Raw genomic sequence first — 20,097 nt, 5'->3', positions numbered from 1 at the left:
TTTTGAAATTTAATTTTAAAAAATCTATTATTATTATTTAAAAAATAATAATAATTTAAATCGGCCGATTAATCGGTATCGGCTTTTTTGGTCCTCCAATAATCGGTATCGGTGTTAAAAGTGATATGTACCCAGCAACTAGAACAGGATACGAAAGGAGATGAGAAACATTTGTCCTTCAGGAAGAGAGTGCTTCTACAGCTTTTATTCACACACACAGAAACGAAAACAGAAGCACATGGTATTGGAGTTTGGTTGTTTAATAAGATATTGTTCATTATGTTAACAGTGAAGATATAACATGCAAACAGTCAGTGAACAAGACTAAAGGCCAAACCAAATCATGGTGTGAAATTGGTGGATGACTCACCCTCTGCGTCCAGCCTTGCCACCTCCTCGCCTCTCTCCCTTCCCCCCTGCGTAGCCGCGGCCTGGTTTGGGTCCGCTGTTCCCCCAGCGGTTCTGCCTCTCCACCGGACGCTGACTGGAGAAACTCCTCCTGCCCCCGGCGGGCCCGGCTGCCTCGCGTTTGGGTGTCACCCCTCCCTCGGTGGGGGTCCTACTGGGGGGTGCTGAGCCCTGAGGGGGTAGGGGGGCTGGTGTCGAGGGCTGGGCAGTGCCACTAGCAGCCTCCCGCGCTCCCCTCCTCTCCTTCCGTTCTCTACGCTCGTTAAAGTCGCTACTCTCCGACGCCGTCTCCCACTCCTCGTTGGCCTGGTCAGAAGAGTTCTGCGTGGACAGGTCAGGTGACTTGGTGCCCACGGCAGAGGTGGTGGGAGGGGTGGTGTCAGGCAGTGCTGGGTCAGAGGTTAGGTCAGCGGCTTTGGGTTCCTTATCTACAGGCAGGGTGAAGGGGGCCCCTGGAGCTCTGGAGAGAGTAGGGGACAGGGAGACAGGGCCAGGCACTAAGGCTGGGACGGGGGCAGTGGAGGTGGGTCCTGGTCCTGTGTCTCCTCCAGCTAAGACTGCAGCCTCTCTCTCCTTCAGCCTTCGGAAGCGGGGGGGTTTGTCCTGTCTGGGGGGTCGGGCTGGCCGAGGGCGACGGGGCCTCTCTCTGTCTCTGCTACTCTGGGGTCCCCCCTCCCCAAACTTCTTCCCCTCGAACTGTCGGTCTCTGTCTCCTCGAACGGGCCGTCGGTCAGAGTGGTGGTCCCAGTTGTCATAACGTGATGACGAGGGTTCTGTGTCCTCGGGGCGGAAGGTCTCCATGGGTTTAGAGGGCCACTGGGAGGACGACTCTCTAGTTCCTGGTCGTCTGAGAGGAGCTGACCTAGGACCTCCTCTCTCCCTGGCTCCCCCTCGCCTGCTGTACAGTCCCCCTCTCCCCCGCCGTGAAGGATCTCCTTTGGGCAGGAAGCCTGGCTTGGGCCTTCCCTCGTCTCCTCCTCTGGGCCCTCCTTTCTCCCCCAGGTGATGGGGTCCGAAGCCAGGTTTGTGTGGTCCAGAGCGGGGCTCTCCTGGTATTTCACTGCGGAGCGATCGGGGTGGTTTGGCACTGGGCTCACGGTCTGAAGCCCCAGTGTCGCTAGCGGACTCCCGTCCTCCTTCGCTCTCTGAGTCGGTATCGGAACCACGACGCCGTCTGCGTTTGGGCATCACTTCGAAGTCTGAGCTCTCGCTGCGCGTCTCGCTCTCTTCACGGCAGCGGAAGGCAGCAGCGCCACTGACGGCAGGAAAGTCTGAGCGCGAGCGCGGCTCCTGATAAGGGTACTCCCATCGACTACGACCCCGGCCACCTCTACTTCGACCAATGTAAGTCCCCCGGAAACTCCGTCCTCGAGAGTAGTACTCCCCTCTGCCTCGGCCTCTAAAACCATCAGCCGGCCAGTCTCGCTCTCTGTCCCTTTCCATCTCTCTCTCCCGGTCTCTTTCCCTCTCCTCACGGCGGTAGGTCCGTGGGGGGAGGTTGGGCTCCTTCCTAGAGGGTAATTTAGGTTCAGGGTTTTTGTCATGGTTCGGTAGTTGGTCTGTCTTGTCGTCCTGGGAGGCTGGTATCGGGGCATGTGTATCTCTGGATTTCTGGGGGCCCTTCCCAGACCCCTCTGTCTCAGGGGCCTCACTCTTCCCATCCCTCTCTCTCTCCCCGTGGGGTCTGTCCCTGTCCCTCTCCCCGTGGGGTCTGTCCCTGTCCCTCTCCCCGTGGGGTCTGTCCCTCTCCCCGTGGGGTCTGTCCCTCTCCCCGTGGGGTCTGTCCCTCTCCCCGTGGGGTCTGTCCCTCTCCCCGTGGGGTCTGTCCCTCTCCCCGTGGGGTCTGTCCCTCTCCTTCTCCCCGTGGGGTCTGTCCCTCTCCTTCTCCCCGTGGGGTCTGTCCCTCTCCTTCTCCCCGTGGGGTCTGTCCCTCTCCTTCTCCCCGTGGGGTCTGTCCCTCTCCTTCTCCCCGTGGGGTCTGTCCCTGGGGCCCTCAGACACCGCAGCAGCAGCGGAGGCAGCTTTCACTTCTCCTCGCTCCTCCTTCTTGGGTCTCTCCCCCTTTTCTCCTCTCTCACGGTGTCGCTCTCTCTCCTCCCGCTGCTCTCGTTCTTCCTTCATGTCTCTGAGTACAGGTTTCTTAATGGGTCCAGACCTGCGTACCGGCCTCTCTCCCCCTGGTCCGTCCCTACGGCCGGCCCCAGACCTCCCTCCCCAGCGCAGCTCAGCCTTCTGCTTGCTGGGGGCTGGCTTCTCTAGCTTGTGGAGGCCGTCAGCTGGAGGGGTGTCCCCGGCCACAGCAGCCTGGGAGAAAGGCTCTTTACTGGCCTTTATATCTTCCGCGCCTGGCCTCTCTTCTGGATCCTGGAGCTCAAGTGTCTTTGTGCCCAGGTGGAGGCTGTCGAACCTGGGCTCATCCAGTTTGAGGGAGTGGCTGGAGCCCTGGGAGATAGTACTCTGTAGCATGGCCTGTCCCAGAGCCTCCACCTCTCCAGTGGGCAGGCTAGGCTCCACTGGCTCAAAGGGAGACCCACCAGGCCCTATTTCTGTCTGCAGGGGTTCTGGAGCCTCCTCTGGGCCTGGGCCGAATCCTGACAGGGGCTTTGTGGGGTCTCTGAAAAGGTCTGATTTGCCACAGGGTTTCAGGGGATTGTGATCCTGGCTGGGGTACATGGCTGGGAGACCCCTTTCCATCTCCAACCCAGAGTCCAATCTGGGAAAAAGGAGAGATGTTTTAATTTAAAAAACTCTACGAACTTGGTGGACAACTGGAGCACACTTGATGACAGAAGGGCTTTTGATCTAAAGTGGCTTCCTCTTATTCCTATCTACCGTGGAGACAAGAAATTAAAAATAAAATGTTTTGTTTAACCTTTATTTAACTACGCAAGTCAATTAAGAACAAATTCCTATTTACAATGACAGCCTTGGAACTGTGGGTTAACTGCCTTGTTCAGGGGCAGAATGACAGATTTTTACCTTGTCAGCTCAGGGATTCGATCTAGCAACCTTTCGGTTACTGGCACAACGCTCTAACCACTAGGCTACCTGCCGCCAGGTTAGTGTAATAAGATGCAGCCTGAGTGTTGTTGTCTACTCACCTGCTGTCCTCGTCCTCCCGTCCTTTAGGGGGTGTGACAGAGGGCAGGGGTTCAGTTTGGGGGTATGGGTCAGACCCCCATACTATGCGCGGTTCAGAAGGGAGACTATGGTCCCGTATGGGCCTGGTCAGGTGGTCGAAGGAGTCAGAACTGGAGCTGTCTCCTGGCTCTCTACGAACTATCTGCTTAGGAGGAATCCGCCCTGTAGACGAGGAGAAGGGACAGTCAAAATGTTTATTTATATATATATATATATCTCATTAACAATTCATGGCTTTTGTGCCAAACACATACACTGAAGACAAGCAAACCTAAACAGTCAAAACAGACACACTATGTCAGTATTGCCGTACCAGGTCCAGGGTGCATGTTTGGCATGTCGAGCGGTGGTCTTCCAGACATAATGCGGGGGTCTATATATGACTGCATCATGAGCCAGCGGGGGTCAAAGCCCATGTTAGCCAGGTGCTGCTGATGCTGGTGGTGAGGGGGGCCGACGGGCTGGTACAGGGAGCGGTGCTGCTGCTGGGAGGCAGCTACACATCCTCCACCCGCACCTCCTCCTGATGGGGACACAGCCCCACCACCACCCCCCTGCTGCTGTTGCTGCTGCTGCCACTGCTGCTTCATCTGCTCCTGCAAGGAGAAAAAAGTAAGAGTTAGATACAGGGATTCTCTTCAAAATAACATGGACAACATTAAAAAGATCAGGACTTCAGAGATGGAATGTAATGGAATTTGGTTACTGTTTTCTATATCCAATTTCACATTTGAAATTCCCCTTGGAAAAAATTAAGCAACACAAGTCCAATACCTGCTGCCTGAGGAAGCGCGGGGGCAGAGACTTCTGGAACTGTTTAGAGTATCCAGAGGTGAGAGAGGGGCGCATGGCAGCCCCCACCTCTCCCTCAAGGTCCAGGGGGGCCACAGGGGCGTCCTCTCCACTGAGGGGGTCCATAAGGGGCAGAGTGAGTGGCACAGGTTCCTCCACTAGAGAGAGAAAGAGAGAGCGAGAGAAAGACAGTCACACTGAAATTAAACAAAACCTTGTTATTGGAATAAACAAATAGGGTCTCTGCTTGTTGTGAAAGTGTGGGAGGTAAAGCAGCTGGTTAATTTATGTTGGTGGAAACACAGGGCTCTGCCAGGGGGCTCACCTCTGCTCTCATCGGTGCTGAAGTAGTCTCTGATAGGCATGGGCGTCAGTCTCTCAGTCTGGCATTCCTCTACCAGAGGGCTCACCTCACTCAGGGGGCCCACCAAGCGCAGGGGACCCTCTCCGAGCCGAGGCTCTGGGGGTATGGACAATGGTCTCTGGACTGGAGGGCTGGGCTGGCGAGGCACAAACTGACTCTCTTCCTTCGCACTAGGCTCTACTCTCTCCACCCTCTCTCTCTCAATCCTTTCCCTCTCCACACTCTCTCGGAGAGGGGCTGATATGTTCGGGGGCTGAGAGGAAGGGGCAGGCTGTGATGGTGCAGGGTTGGAGACAGGGGGAAGAACAGACAAAAGAGGTGTGTCTTCACACACAGCTCCAGTCTCTTCATTGGTTGTCTCGGCGGCAGGGCCGGGCTTGGCATCTGTTGCCGGGCGGAGTTTCTCGTTGAGGCGTTTGAGTTTCTCTGCGCAAGCGGCGAGTCTCTGCTCTTCCATCCTCCTCTCCTCCTCTTCTCTCCTCCGCCTGGCTCTTTCTACCGCTTCCGACAGGTCCTGCTTCTTGTGTTTCTGGCGCCAGGCCTCGCACTCCTCCTCACCAGCAGGGGGAGCAATGGTGGGGGGTTTGGCCACGCGAGGGGCTCCGCTGCCCACCGAGCGCCCACCTGGCTGACCCTAGAGATAGAGTGAAAAAGATGATCTAACACTACTACTTTACCTTAAAACCTCCAAAACCTAAATTAACTTGTATAGTAAAGCTCTTGATGGCGCATTAGTCCTGGACCCCTCCATCCAGTCAAACACACCGCAAACCGAGCCAACCAGCCACCCTCAGCCTCACCTGATGGTCCTGTGGTGGGCCGGTCTTGTACACCCCCTTACTGCCTGGGGAAAGCACCCTGGGGTCCCTTCTATCTACCCATGAGCCTTTGCTGCCCTCCTGGCCGTCTGACGTGCGCTGCACCCTCATCCGCTCCAATTTACCCATCCACTCCCTGAGTGAGTGAGACAGAGAGAGTGCAATGGTTAGGAGTCTTGAGGTGTACAGAAAACCAAGGTTCAAACAGTCTATCACACCCTGGTAGTGAGGCAGAAAAGGAAGCACCTTCAGTGAGACTCACCAGTTTTCCCCTTTCTCTTTGGCGGCATGGTTCTCCTCGTCGTCACTGAAGTTGAGTTTCTCTGTGTAGTCGACCTCCATCTGAGCTCCTGGAGAACAGATAGGGAAAGATGAGGGTTACCGTTACATCGAGTTTACGTGAAAAGCTACTAAAACGTAATGAAAGTAAAGAATCATTATGTATAAATACAGATGAGTCTTACCAGCCCAGCCCTCGTCAGCCTCTGTGTCCAGGTTGTCAAGCTCTTTGAGCTCTGTGGCGCTGATGATGGAGGGTCTATCTGGGTCCTTAATCCAGGCCTGGGGGGGCCCGTGCTGGGGACGGACTCTCCTGGGGACCCAACACACAGGGTCAGTACACTGAGGAATGGGTGATGCGAGGTCTAGGAAGTTGTGTTGTTATAATGATGAATAGTGTTGGGATGTAGATGTGTGTGTACTCACCTGGCTCCATCCTGTGGAAGAGGGTATCTGATGTTCCCTGGCACTGGAGCAAAGGGCATCCTGGGATACGCATTGAACATCTAGAACAGGACACAGAAACACACAGCCATTACTAGGAGAATCCTACTCTGCAAGGTTAAAGAAATGTTTAGCAAACTAGCAACGATTGTCAAGAAAACATCCCACATCAGGTAAGACATTCTACAGCTTTTTATTCACCTTACGACGCCTGGCAACAAGAGCGCATCCAATTTGTTGCGATTGTTTTCCTACTTCCGGCCCAGTCACAAGCAAAACATCATTAAATACAAATTCAATGTCAAAACTATTACAGAATTAGAAAGATATGTTAATACTATGTTGAGTAAAATTATAGAAAACATTTAAACTTTTGTTATCTAAGCTACCGGACTTGAATATGTTCCGGGATTCATCCGATGGCATTGGAGGAGTTTAACACCTCAGTCGCAGGCTTCATTAATAAGCGTATCGACAACGTCGTCCCCACAGTGACCGTACGTACATAACCCAACCAGAAGCCATGGATTACAGGCAACATCCACACTGAGTTAAAGCTGCCTCTTTCAAGGAGCAGGACACTAATCAGACGTTTATAAGAAATCCCGACTCCAATGAACCATCAAACAGGACCATGATCGAATCCTACTACACCGGCTCTGATACTCGTTGAATGTGGCAGGGATTGCAAACTATCACAGATTACAAAGGGAAAACCAGCCGCGAGCTGCCCAGTGACGCGAGCATACCAGACGAGCTAAACGTCTTCTATGTTCGCTTTGAGGCTAGCAACACTGAAGCAATGAGAGCACCAGCTGTCTGGGTGACCAAGCTCTCCTTAGCCGACGTGAGTAAGACCTTTAAACAAGTCAACATTCACAAGGCTGCAGGGCCAGACGGATTACCAGGATGCGTATTCAGAGCATGCGCTGACCAGCTGGCAAGTGTCTTCACTGACATTTTTAACCTCGCCCTGACACCTACATGTTTCAAGCAGACCACCATAGTCCCTGTGCCTAAGGATGCCAAGGTAACCTGTCTAAATGACTGTCAACCCGTAGCACTCACATCGGTAGCCATGAAATGCTATGGAAGGCTGGTCATAGCTCACATCAACGCCATCATCACAGACACCCTGGATCCACTCCAATTTTCATTACGCCCCAACAGATCCACAGATGATGCAATCTCTATTGCACTCCACACTGTCCTTTCCCACCTGGACAAAAGGAACACTTATGTGAGAATGCGGTTCATTGACTACAACTCAGCGTTCAACAAGCTCATCCCTAAGCTGAACATCTCCATCTGGATCCTGAACTTCCTGACAGGCCGGCCCCAGGTGGTGAGGATAGGCAACACATCCACCACGCTGACCCTCAACACGGGGGCACCTCAGGGGTGCGTGCTTTATCACCTCCTGTACTCCCTGTTCACCCACGACGCCAAGACCACCATTAAGTTCGCTGACGACTAGACGGTGGTAGGCTTGATCACCGATGAGACAGCTTATAGGGAGGAGGTCAGAGACCTGGCAGTGTGGTGCCAGGACAACAACCTCTCCCTCAACATCAGCAAGACAAAAGAGTTGATCGTGGACTACAGGAAACAGAAGGCAAAGCACGCCCCCAGTGCAGTTATCACAACACATTATTTTCTGTGTTATAGCCTAACTAGATAATATCGCTTTAAAGCCCTGTGGAAAATTACCTAATTTAAATAAAAGCAGAGGAAGAGGCGAACTTTAGAATACTTGTGAATTTGCGAGGCATGCAAGACAATTAAGACATTGCGAGATGCAGACTACCAAGACATGGGCAGGCAGAACCGTACGCACCTCTCTGACGCTGGCCTTTCTGCTCGGTCTCTTCACTAGTGATGGGAGTATGTGTTCAGACTTCGGTCTGTTGCATGTAGAATATCCTAGCTTAGGCTATTCATGGGATCGATGTCGTACAGTATCTTCGGGCCAGTCTTGTGCGCATGGCGTAGGCTACTCTTCGTTGCTGAGGGCGTTTTTGTCTCATAATATGAAATTACAGTAGGCTACCAGAATAGCCTGTATCGATTACTCTTTTCAGATATAACAGTATGTGGCCCCTTGAAAACGCCTTGGCTACAGCATGTTTGTTTGTCCGTTAGGGTAGGTTATACTACGTTTATTTTTACTGGATATTTGTGTATGTACTCTTTACCCATTTTTCTCCCCAATATTATGATATCCAATTGGTAGTTACAGTCTTGTTCCATCGTATGGACTCGGGAGAGGCGAAGGTCGTCTCCGACAGACGACCCAGCCAAGCAGCACTGCTTCTTGACACCCTTCTCGCTTAACCCGGAAGCCAGCCGTACCAACGTGTCGTTGGAAACACTGTACAACTGTCGACCATGTCAGCGTGCATGCGCCCGGCCCGCCACAAGGAGTCGCCAGAGCGCAATGGGACAAGGACCACCGCCTCATGGGCTCCCGGTCGTGGCCAGCTACGACAACACAGAATCGAACCCGGGTCCGTAGAGACGATTGCGATGCATTGTCTTAGACCGCTGCGCCACTCGGAAGGCCCTACACTACGGCTTTTTAAATGCTGACACGAAACCTTCTCTGGAGATATGAACTACATTTTACTTGCCGCTGCTGAAGCAGGACTAACTTCCATCACTAAGCAACCAGAACTGTCAATCCTAGACTGCATGCGCGCAGATCCCCATTTCCTAAAAAAGTACTTTAAAAGTTAAATATTGCAACTTCCAAGACATTTAGTCGATAGAAAGCACATCTACAAAACTGCATAAACACAGCAGCACATCAATCAGCAACGTTTGTTGGGGTCGGGGAAACAATAAAGAACTTTATATGCCAGAGCAAAATTCTACTGTCTGATGTCACTTTATTTTTATTGTCTGAAAATGTATCAATTACAGACATGTTACTGTACCGCGTTCTGTGTCTATAAAGGGTCGTGGTAGATATAAATGAATTACCCGGCCCTGGAGGTCATACATACGTAATAGGACCATTATTCTGCATTGTGAATGGACGTGGAATTTTATCGATAAACAGGCAGTTTAAATGTCACATCATTAATAGTCTATCATGGTCCAAACACCCAAACACAGTCGTAAAGAGGGCACAGCATCGCCTCTTCCCCCGTAGGAGGCTGAAAAGATTTGGCATGGGCCTTCAGATCCTCAAAAGTTCCACTGCTGCACCATTGCAGGACATCTATACCAGGCGGTGTCATAGACTGTTCTCTCTGCTACCGCACGGCAAGCGGTACCGGAGCAACAAGGCGTCTGAACAGCTTCTACCCCAAAGCCATAAGACTGCTGAACAGTTAATCAAATGGCTACCCTGACTATTTGCATCGACCCCCTTTTAATATGTACCGACTCTCTTGCACCAGCTCTATGCACACTCACTGGACTCTACCCCCCCCCACACACACCACATACGCTCACACACACCCAGAGACACACTTCACAATCGTTACATACGCTGCTGCTACTCTATTTTCTATCCTGATTGCCTAGTCACGTTTACCCTTACATACATGTAGATTCTGCCTCAATTACCTTGTTCCCCTGCACATTGACTAGGTACCGGTACTCCTTGTATACAGTCTCGTTATTGTGTTACATTTCCTTTTTGCAACATGTTACTTTTTAACTCTGCTTTGTTGGGAAAGGGCTCGTAACAGATTGCAATTATCCGAATGTTATCTATATAAAACATTTTTGCACTGTTTGTCATTGATATTCCTTGTCTAACAACATTGCCATTTCAAGTATTGATCTTCAAAAGAAAAGGGATAGAGCCTGCATTGATAACGACCATTAGATAGTCTAATATGCTAACTAGCAAACCCGCCCAGTCCAAGCTAATGAGAATGCTAACGATCGTCAGCTTCTGACGAGGTGAAAAACAAAGATTAAAATGTTTTCTATCATTTTCCGTCACATATAACTAACATATCTTCAAATTGTGTGCACATTATGTTATAGTTTTGACAAATGTCCTTAATATTTAACAATGTTTTGTTTGTTGGTGAATGGGCCGTAAGGAGGAAAACAATCATGTTCGATCAGGAACTGAATCAAGTGGGCGGGCATTATAAATTAATACCAAGCAAAATCAATAATCAGTCCGTCACTTACGTAGGGTGGCATCATGCCCCTGAGCTGGGGGTGGAACTGGGGAGGCACACCGGCATGGGCCTGCTGGCCCCCATTGAGTTTAGGCTGGGCTGGAGCAGAGGGGGGTTGTAGCTTGGGCTGAGAGGAGAGGGGTGCAGGCTTGGCAGACAGGGGCAGCCTCTCCCTCTCCTCTTTCTTCTCAATAGGGGGCACCCTGCCCCTCTCCTCCACCTCCCCAGGGGGTGAGGGGGTGCTGAGCGCTGCCCCTCCCTCCTCTGGCCCACAGCTGTCCATCTCAGAAGGGCTAGCTGAGGTGGTCAGATTCTTTCCCCCGCCCTCGCGCCAACTACCAACATCTATAGGGGAGCAGAGACAAGACAACACAGGCCAGTCATTTCTGTGGTAGAGTAACAACCTTTGGGTCGGGTAGTTTGGTCCATCAGTAGCGGGTAGAAGAGTGCAACGCTCATGTTCTGAGGACAGACTGGGGAATGTGTGTGTGTGTGTGTGTGTGTGTGGTTATGTGAGTGAGTGTGTGTGTGTGTGTGTTCGTACTCTGAGGTCGGAGGCTGGGTCCAGGTCCATAAGGCTCTTCCTCCTGCCCCTCCCCTTTCTCCGGCTCTCCGGCTGCCTGCAAACTGGGGAACTCCTGGTGGAACTGGCTGCTCACACGAGGGGCTCCTCCATCTAGCTGTGGTGGTGGCAGCTTGCTGTTGGCCCAGGATCTGCTGCACCCTATAGAGGACGAGACCTCTGGGGGTTGGGGGGGCCCTGGGTTAGGCTGGGGTGGGGGGGTATCGGACTGCCTGATACACACAACACAAAGAGGAGGGGGAGGGGAGAGATCGTGGAGAGTAGTTGTTTATTATTAGGGCTGAGAAACAACCTAAAGACAAAAATAACTATGACCTAGTAACAGTGTATGTAGATATTCAGTAAGGGACAGCCATAGTATCTCACCTCTCGTCTCCTCCCTCAGGTCTGGAGGCCCAGCCGCTGCCGTCCTTGGGGACAATGTTAACGTTGGGGTCGTTGCCCTTGTTCTCTGCCTTCAGGCTGGGCAGGTTGGCAGGGGGGGGCATGCGCCGACTGACAGCAACCTTACCCAAACTCTGGAGCCCATGTCTGGCAGCCACTGGACGAGGGCATGAAACATTTCGACATTTAGCAAGGAGCAGTTTACATAATCACATTTATTATCAGGGGTGCAAACTGGTGAGGACCCGAAAAGGCAGAAAATGAATTGTGCGGAAACGTGTGACAAATCTGAGATTTTTTGGGGCCTATTTTTTGAGAATAAGTAATGTATACAATACACATTTGATTAATCTCAAAACGGTTAACTTTCCAAACCACCATAGACAGAAAATTGTGTCCTGGGGGGAGGAGTAGGGTTCTTTGGTCTGCGTTTAAGGTTTACCATGACAATAATCTCCGTTTCCCCGGACAGGAATACATAGGGAAGATTTCTATTTGTAGCCCAAATTCCATTATCTTGGTTTTGTTTCTCCAGGTTTTGGATTTCGTGTGATTTTTTAAATTCTTCTTCAGATCTACACGATTCACGTGAATGGTCTATTTTTAGATCAAAACTGCAAATATCGCTGAAAAGCAACGAGTTCACATCCCCGCATTATGGACAAACCCAAACTGGCCTCTAGCCACAAGGAGAGGCAAACATTTTACAATGAGACCTTGACAAAAGAAAAAGTGTGTGTGTGATGGGAAGCAGGAGCGTACCTGCAGTTTTCTGGGTCTCCAGAGACTTGCCCTTGTACGTGTTGAAGAGGCTAAGGGTTGCATACTTGGTCTTGCCATCCTTTGCCTTGGTGCTCTGCCCTGACTTCTCTGACATTTCGCTGGAAACTCATTGAGTCTGGTCCTCTGGTCTCACCCCCAGAACCAGCCTCCTGCAATATAAATCAAGCTTTATTTAAAAGGCGCTACACAGATTTTTTTTAGTTACATTTCCATTGTAATTTCAGAAAATGTATATAATATACAGTGCATTCGGAAAGTATTCAGACTAGTGATGCACAGATATGAAATTGTTCGCCGATACCGATATCCGATATTTTCCTTGCAAAAAAAAAAAACTGACACCGTCAATCAATATTTAACATTTCAGCAGCCTTAAGCATTCTAGTAGTTAAACACACACATGGATGCAGCGGTCTAAAGCACTGCATCTCAGTGCAAGAGGTGTCACTACAGTCCCTGGTTCGAATCCAGGCTGCATCACATCCGGCCGTGATTGGTAGTCCCATAGGGCGACGCACAATTGGCACAGTGTCGTCCGGGTTTGGCCGTCATTGTAAATAAGAATTTGTTGTTAACTAACTTGCTTAGTTAAATAAAGGTTACACACACAAAATAGTTATTTTGTTGGCATTTACGCATGTCCCCATTACCAGTAAAACAATCAAAACCTATTTCTTTCACTTACTTGCTGTGCTGTTCATTTGTTCAGTCGTTTCATTCTCAACCAGGATTTCTATGGAACGCCGTTTGGGTCTTTGCATATCAAAAAAGATACTATTTAAAACTATTTGACGTGTCAAATAAGTTTGTTGACCAATCAGGACCTGAATATGACTGCACGTCACAATTTAACGCGTTCATAAATGTTTTACGTAGTTATTACGCTATCACTCGTATTTCATATGTCACAACGATTCATCGATACGTATGCTATGATGCTGGTAAAGTTGTCTTGCGCACCTACAGTGCTGGTCATTAAAAAAAGCTATCTAGCTCATGGATGCAAACAATGTTCTTCCCCAAAATCAAAACGACAATCTGTTTCAGTAGCTATAGTTAGCTAGCTAACTATATAGATAGGTGTCATCATCAGGTAGCTAAGGGGAAAATTAGCGGGAAGGGGGGAGAGAGAAATGGGGGGAGGGGGAGAGAATGAAGGTAACTCCACAGAGCTCTTCAGAGTGACGGAATGACTGACTAGGAGAGACTCTACACCTCTCCATCACAATGGCTTCTCTCCACTCGATGGGGCATGTCGTGTTGCCATGCCGACAGGCCCTAAGAGAGCAGCCTTTGTTGAGCCATGCGGCTGTGCTGCCTAACGGCCGGGAGCCATTCATTATTGATGGAGGAGCTATGTTTGAGCATGGAGGGGGCCAGGGCAGCTAACAGCACAGCACTGAGGCTAACAGTGCTGTTTCCCAAATGCTCAATGACCTCTGGTGGGTGGCATCACTCCTACATAATACTGATGGAAGACACTCTGATATAAATGAATGCCCAAATGGTAGAGCAGGACCCACTAATTGTTGTTGCAGATATCTTACATTTAAAATTTGAAAGCTTTCACAATTGCAGTAAAAGTTTAAAAACCCGAAATGTAATAGATATTTCCTCAACTCCGGCAGTTCCATTGTGTTTTTTCATTGTTCCCCTCTAACCAGGGAGTGATTTAGACCTGGGACACCAGGTGGGTGCAATTAATTATCAAGTAGAACAGAAAACCAGCAGGCTCCGGACCTCGTAGGGTAAGAGTTGAGTACCCCTGCTCTAGGCAGTGGGCAAACTGATTGTATGAGCAAAAGCAAAGTCACAAACAGGCACACTGCGCTGACAATCCTAGCCACACTAAACTGGCACACATCTGCTAGCAGAGAATGCAGAGCGCCTGGGAGAGGGGAGGCACGAGTGAGATAAGCAGAGCCACTTCCTCCACAGGGAAGGCCAGGCCAGCCCCTACGTGTGCCACAGCCACAAGGGAGAGACCCCAAAAAGGGACAGAGTCAATCAAGGACAGAGTGTGAGTCACAGGGACAAAGCAGCCTAAACAGACATTCTGCTCCTCTGATTGTCATAAACACCCCCCCCCCCATAGACCTGACCAGCCCCCAAGTCCTACCTTGCTTAGCCCTCACCTCTATCTGCCGGGTCTCCAGCCATACATTGTTCACCTGCTCTGTCAAGTCCCACATAACCCAGCCATGCTCCCAAAGAGGTCATTGCCCAGCCTTGCCCACCTGCTCAACCCAGACCCTCATCCCAGCTTCAGTTCAAATCATGCCCAGTCCTCTCTCTCTGCAAACCAGCTCTACCCAATTACTCTAACATATAATATTCTGACTGATGTTTTTTTTTTTTTAATCAAAAGTGACATAACACATATAGCCCTTAGAACTCCAACCATGGCCCTTTGCCTCCAGGGAGAGCGGAGATGAAAGAAGAGGCGCAGAGATTCAGATCTCTGTAAATGAGGGTAAAGAAAACAAGGAAAGGAAACCTTTAGACCAGGGGTGTCATAATCATTCCGTTGAGGGCCTAGGGTCTGCGGGCTTTTGGGTTTTCCTTTCAATTAAAACCTAGACAAGCAGGTGAGTTCTTTATTAATTAGAGACCTAAACTCACCAAATGTGGTGCGGATCTGTTTTTATCCAAAAGTATTCTTCGCCTCGTATCCGAAATCCACAACAGAAGCTAGCCAGCTCACTAGCTAACGTTAGTATTCAGCTAACCGCAGCTAGCGGTCATCAGCTATCCTTTAGCTCGGGAAAGCTATCGCAAGTTTTGTACAACGCGACTCAGACCAGAGCATACCTGACCTATTTTCTCTCCATATCCCCGGATATCTACCGCAAGCTCTGGACATTTACACCTGGATCTTGCAGCTAACTAGCTGCTATCCGAGTGACTATTGGCTAATGTCGATTCTGGCGCAAACACCAATTATCCCGGAGCTAGCTAGCTGAAGAGTTCCATCAGCCACTCCTGGGCTACAATCCCCTATCTGGACCCGTTTTACGGCCGATGCGGAGCCCCACCGGGCCTTCACGACTGGAATGCCAACGTTATCTGCCAGAGGGAGTTATTCAACTGGACCCTCCATCGCGACGTAACCTGAACGCCCATCTGCTAACTGGGGCCCGTTAATCGTTAGCTGTCTTGAGCATATCGGCTGCTATCTGAACAGGTCTATCAAACAATCTTCTTGGGCCACTATAACTATTTAGACAATTGGATTGGTCCCCTCTACCACACGGAACCCCACTAACCTACCGACGGAAACGCACGGTGTGGCTAAAAACAGACCTCCATCTTCTGCTAGCTTGCTACCCATGGCTCGGCTAGCAGTCTGAATCGCCGTGACCCCAACCAATCTCACTACTCACTGGACCCTTATGATCCCTTGGCTAAGCATGCCTCTCCTTAATGTCAATATGCCTTGTCCATTGCTGTTCTGGTTAGGGTTTATTGGCTTATTTCACTGTAGAGCCTCTAGCACTGCTCATTATACCTTATCCAACCCTTCAGTTCCACCACCCACACATGTGATAGAGACAATATCTCTTTCATCATCACTCAATGCCTAGGTTTACCTCCACTGTATTCACATCCTACCATACCTTTGTCTGTACACTATACCTTGAATCTATTCTATCGCCCCAGAACCCTGCTCCTTTTACTCTCTCTTCCGGACGTCCTAGACGCCCAATTCTCATAGCTTTTAGCCGTACCCTTATCCTACTCCTCCTCTGGCGATGTAGAGGTGAATCCAGGCCCTGCAGTGCCTAGCTCCATTCCTATTCCCCAGGCACTTTCTTGATGACTTCTGTAACCGTAAAAGCCTCGCTTTCATGCATGTTAACATTAGAAGCCTCCTCCCTAAGTTTGTTTTATTCACTGCTTTAGCACACTCTGCCAACCCGGATGTCTTAGCCGTGTCTGAATCCTGGCTATGGAAGACCACCAATAACTCTGAAATCTCCATCCCTAACTACAACATTTTCAGACAAGATAGAACGGCAAAAGGGGGCGGTGTTGCAATCTACTGCAGAGATAGCCTGCAGAGTTCTGTCCTCCTATCCAGGTCTGTACCCAAACAATTTGAACTTTTACTTTTAAAAATCCACCTCTCTAAAAACAAGTCTCTCACCGTTGCCGCCTGCTATAGACCACCCTCTGCCCCCAGCTGTGCTCTGGATACCATATGTGAACTGATTGCCCCCCATCTATCTTCAGAGCTCGTGCTGCTAGGTGACCTAAACTGTGACATGCTTAACACCCCGGCCATCCTACAATCTAAGCTTCATGCCCTCAATCTCACACAAATTATCAATGAACCTACCAGGTACAACCCCAAAGCCATAAACACGGGCACCCTCATAGATACCATCCTAACCAACTTGCCCTCTATATTCACCTCTGCTGTTTTCAACCAAGATCTCAGCGATCACTGCCTCATTGCCTGCATCCGTAATGGGTCAGCGGTCAAACGACCTCCACTCATCAATATCAAATGCTCCCTGAAACACTTCAGCGAGCAGGCCTTTCTAATCGACCTGGCCCGGGTATCCTGGAAGGATACTGTCCTCATCCCGTCAGTAGAGGAGGCCTGGTTATTCTTTAAAAATGCCTTCCTCACCATCTTAAATAAGCATGCCCCATTAAAAAAAAACAATAGAACCAGGAACATATACAGCCCTTGGTTCTCTCCGACCTGACTGCCCTTAACCAACACAAAAACATCCCGTGGCGTTCTGCATTAGCATCGAACAGCCCCCGTGAAATGCAACTTTAAGGGAAGTTAGAAACCAATATACACAGGCAGTTAGAAAAGCCAAGGCTAGCTTTTTCAAGCAGAAATTTGCTTCCTGCAACAAACTCAAAAAAGTTCTGGGACATTGTAAAGTCCATGGAGAATAAGAGCACCTCCTCCCAGATGACCACTGCACTGAGGATAGGAAACTCTGTCACCACCGATAAATCCACTATAATTGAGAATTTCAATAAGCATTTTTCTACAGCTGGCCATGCTTTCCACCTGGCTACCCCTACCCCGGTCAACAGCACTGCACCCCACAAAGCAACTCGCCCAAGTCTTCCCCATTTCTCCTTCTCCCAAATCCAGTCAACTGATGTTCTGAAAGAGCTGCAAAATCTGGACCCCCACAAATCAGCAGGGCTAGACAATCTGGACCCTTTCTATCTAAAATTATCTGCCGAAATTGTTGCAACTCCGATTACTAGCCTGTTCAACCTCTCATGTCGTCTGAGATTCCCATAGATTGGAAAGCAGCTGCGGTCATCCCCCCCTTCAAAGGGGGACACTCTTGATCCAAACTGCCACAGACCTATATCTATCCTACCCTGCCTTTCTAAGGTCTTCGAAAGCCAAGTTAATAAACAGATCACTGACAATTTCGAATCCCACCGTACCTTCTCCGCTATGCAATCTGATTTCCGAGCTGGTAACGGGTGCACCTCAGCCACGCTCAAGGTCCTAACGATATCTTAACCGCCATCGATAAGAAACAATACTGTGCAGCCATATTCATTGACCTGGCCAAGGCTTTCGACTCTGTCAATCACCACATCCTCATCGGCAGACTCAACAGCCTTGGTTTCTCAAATGATTGCCTCGCCTGGTTCACTAACTACTTCTCCGACAGAGTTCAGTGTGTCAAATCTGAGGGACTGTTGTCAGGGCCTCCGGCAGTCTCTATGGGGGTGCCACAGGGTTAAATTATTGGGCTGACTCTCTTCTCTGTATACATCAATGATGTCGCTCTTGCTGCTGGTGAGTCTCTGATCCACCTCTACGCAGATGACACCATTCTGTATACTTCTGGCCCTTCTTTGGCCACTGTGTTAACTAACCCCCAGACGAGCTTCAATGTCATACAACTCTACTTCCGTGGCCTCCAACTGCTCTTAAATACAAGTAAAACTAAATGCATGCTCTTCAACCGATCGCTGCCTGCACCTGCCCGCCTGTCCAACATCACTACTCTGGACGGTTCTGACTTAGAATATATGTGGACAACTACAAATACCTAGGTGTCTGGTTAGACTGTAAACTCTCCTTCCAGACTCACATAAAACATCTCCAATCCAAAGTTAAATCTAGAATTGGCTCCCTATTTCACAACAAAGCATCTTTCACCCATGCTGCCAAACATACCCTCGTAAAACTGACCATCTTACCGATCCTCGACCTCGGCGATGTCATTTACAAAATAGCCTCCAATACCCTACTCAACAAATTGGATGCAGTCTATCACAGTGCCATCCGTTTTGTCACCAAAGCCCCATGTACTACCCACCACTGCGACCTGTACGGTCTCGTTGGCTGGCCCTCGCTTCATACTCGTCGCCAAACCCACTGGCACCAGGTCATCTACAAGACCCTGCTAGGTAAAGTCCCGCCTCATCTCTGCCCGCTGGTCACCATATCAGCACCCACCAGTAGCACTCGCTCCAGCAGGTATATTTCACTGGTCACCCCCAAAGCCAATTCCTCATTTGGCCGCCTCTCCTTCCAGTTCTCTGCTGCCATTGACTGGAACGAACTACAAAAATCTCTGAAACGGGAAACACTTATCTCCCTCACTAGCTTTAAGCACCAGCTGTCACAGCAGCTCACAGATCACTGCACCTGTACATAGCCCATCTATAAATTGCCCAAAAAACTACCTCTTCACCTTACTGTATTTATTTATTTAGCTCCTTTGCACCCCAGTATTTCTACTATGCACACTCATCTACTGTCAAATCTATCATTCCAGTGTTTTAATTGCTATATTGTATTTACTTCACCAACATGGCCTATTTATTGCCTTTACCACCCATATCTCACCACATTTGCTCACATTGTATATAGACTTATTTCTCTACTGTATTATTGACTATGTTTGTTTTTCTCCATGTGTAACTGTTTTATCTTGGCCAGGTCGCAGTTGTAAATGAGAACTTGTTCTCAAACTTGCCTACCTGGTTAAATAAAGGTGAAATAAATACAAATTCAACTATCAGGTACAAAGGAAGCGTGAAAAGCCGCACACACACGGCCCTCCGAGGAATGAGTTAGACACCTGTGCTTTATGCTGCGGTTAGTTGTATGAGGTAGACGGCAAACCGGATGTCATTGTTTTCAATGAGAGCACGAAGGTAAATGCCGTTGAGGCTGGCGGTGAATGCAGTCAGCCGCCATGGTAGACGGGACTTGCCACCAGTTAAAATATTTCCACTTTCGTCGTAGCGTTGTTTTCTACCGGATGCTGATTTGCACCGATTGTTTACTGAAATCACAATAGCAACGCATAACGTCGTCCTGGCTCGCTTTTTCCGTCACCAATTTTCTTACTTTCTTGTCATGCTATGCCGACTGGTATGACGGTTTTTGCATGTCTCGTCTAAACGCAGCATTAGACTATCGAGATGGCCCCCATGGCAGGAAGCTACAGACAGACCCAAGATTGTGTGCACTGTGCCAGCTGAGGTGGATAGCAGCTGAGTCACCTCTCACAGAGATACAACAGTAGTCAACAGATAGCCATGCAACAGAGGACCACAACACACCTAGAATGATCTGAAATCCTAATGGGATTAATCCGCCATTTTGCTTCTATTCATCCTGTTTTCAGATAAGTGGACATGAGGGACAGGAGACGCAGCGAGGAAGCCACTTTAGACTATTGAAATTCAGCCTATATTAAGTTATATTGAGCTGCAGCCTCTTGGGAGGAAGGAACATCAATATCTTCCAGTCTGTAGGGAGATGGAATTCGATGGTTTCTAAATATTTTCCCAGTCATTGGGGACTAAATCCTGCTGTTATCTTCCCTAACGCATATACAAAACAGATGGCATTGAATATGGAATCAGCTGGACTGAGATGGATGAAATCATACCTTGAAGGCAGAACTCAGTGTGTCAGAGTGAGCAATGAGCTGTCGCCCACTC

At 49.4% G+C, this 20,097-nt stretch overlaps 1 protein-coding gene across 1 annotated transcript in view; it reads right to left on the bottom strand.

Moving 5' to 3' along the window:
• The window catches only part of LOC120054901 (protein PRRC2C-like), a 35,413-nt gene that overhangs the window by 12,540 nt on the left and 2,776 nt on the right, over positions 1 to 20,097 (bottom strand). The window contains exons 2-14 of the mRNA XM_039002625.1: positions 12,121 to 12,290; positions 11,341 to 11,515; positions 10,936 to 11,186; positions 10,402 to 10,736; positions 6,229 to 6,308; positions 5,988 to 6,115; positions 5,786 to 5,873; positions 5,506 to 5,659; positions 4,667 to 5,339; positions 4,324 to 4,499; positions 3,863 to 4,145; positions 3,510 to 3,711; positions 371 to 3,121 (exon numbers count right to left, since the gene is read on the bottom strand). Of these exons, the coding sequence (XP_038858553.1) occupies positions 371 to 3,121; positions 3,510 to 3,711; positions 3,863 to 4,145; positions 4,324 to 4,499; positions 4,667 to 5,339; positions 5,506 to 5,659; positions 5,786 to 5,873; positions 5,988 to 6,115; positions 6,229 to 6,308; positions 10,402 to 10,736; positions 10,936 to 11,186; positions 11,341 to 11,515; positions 12,121 to 12,235 (5,411 nt within the window). The 5' untranslated portion in view covers positions 12,236 to 12,290. The remainder of the gene's footprint in view (positions 1 to 370; positions 3,122 to 3,509; positions 3,712 to 3,862; positions 4,146 to 4,323; positions 4,500 to 4,666; positions 5,340 to 5,505; positions 5,660 to 5,785; positions 5,874 to 5,987; positions 6,116 to 6,228; positions 6,309 to 10,401; positions 10,737 to 10,935; positions 11,187 to 11,340; positions 11,516 to 12,120; positions 12,291 to 20,097) is intronic.

Source organism: Salvelinus namaycush, chromosome 10 (assembly GCF_016432855.1).
Source record: "Salvelinus namaycush isolate Seneca chromosome 10, SaNama_1.0, whole genome shotgun sequence".
NCBI lineage: Eukaryota > Metazoa > Chordata > Actinopteri > Salmoniformes > Salmonidae > Salvelinus > Salvelinus namaycush.
This window is presented reverse-complemented; position numbering and strand designations above follow the sequence as displayed.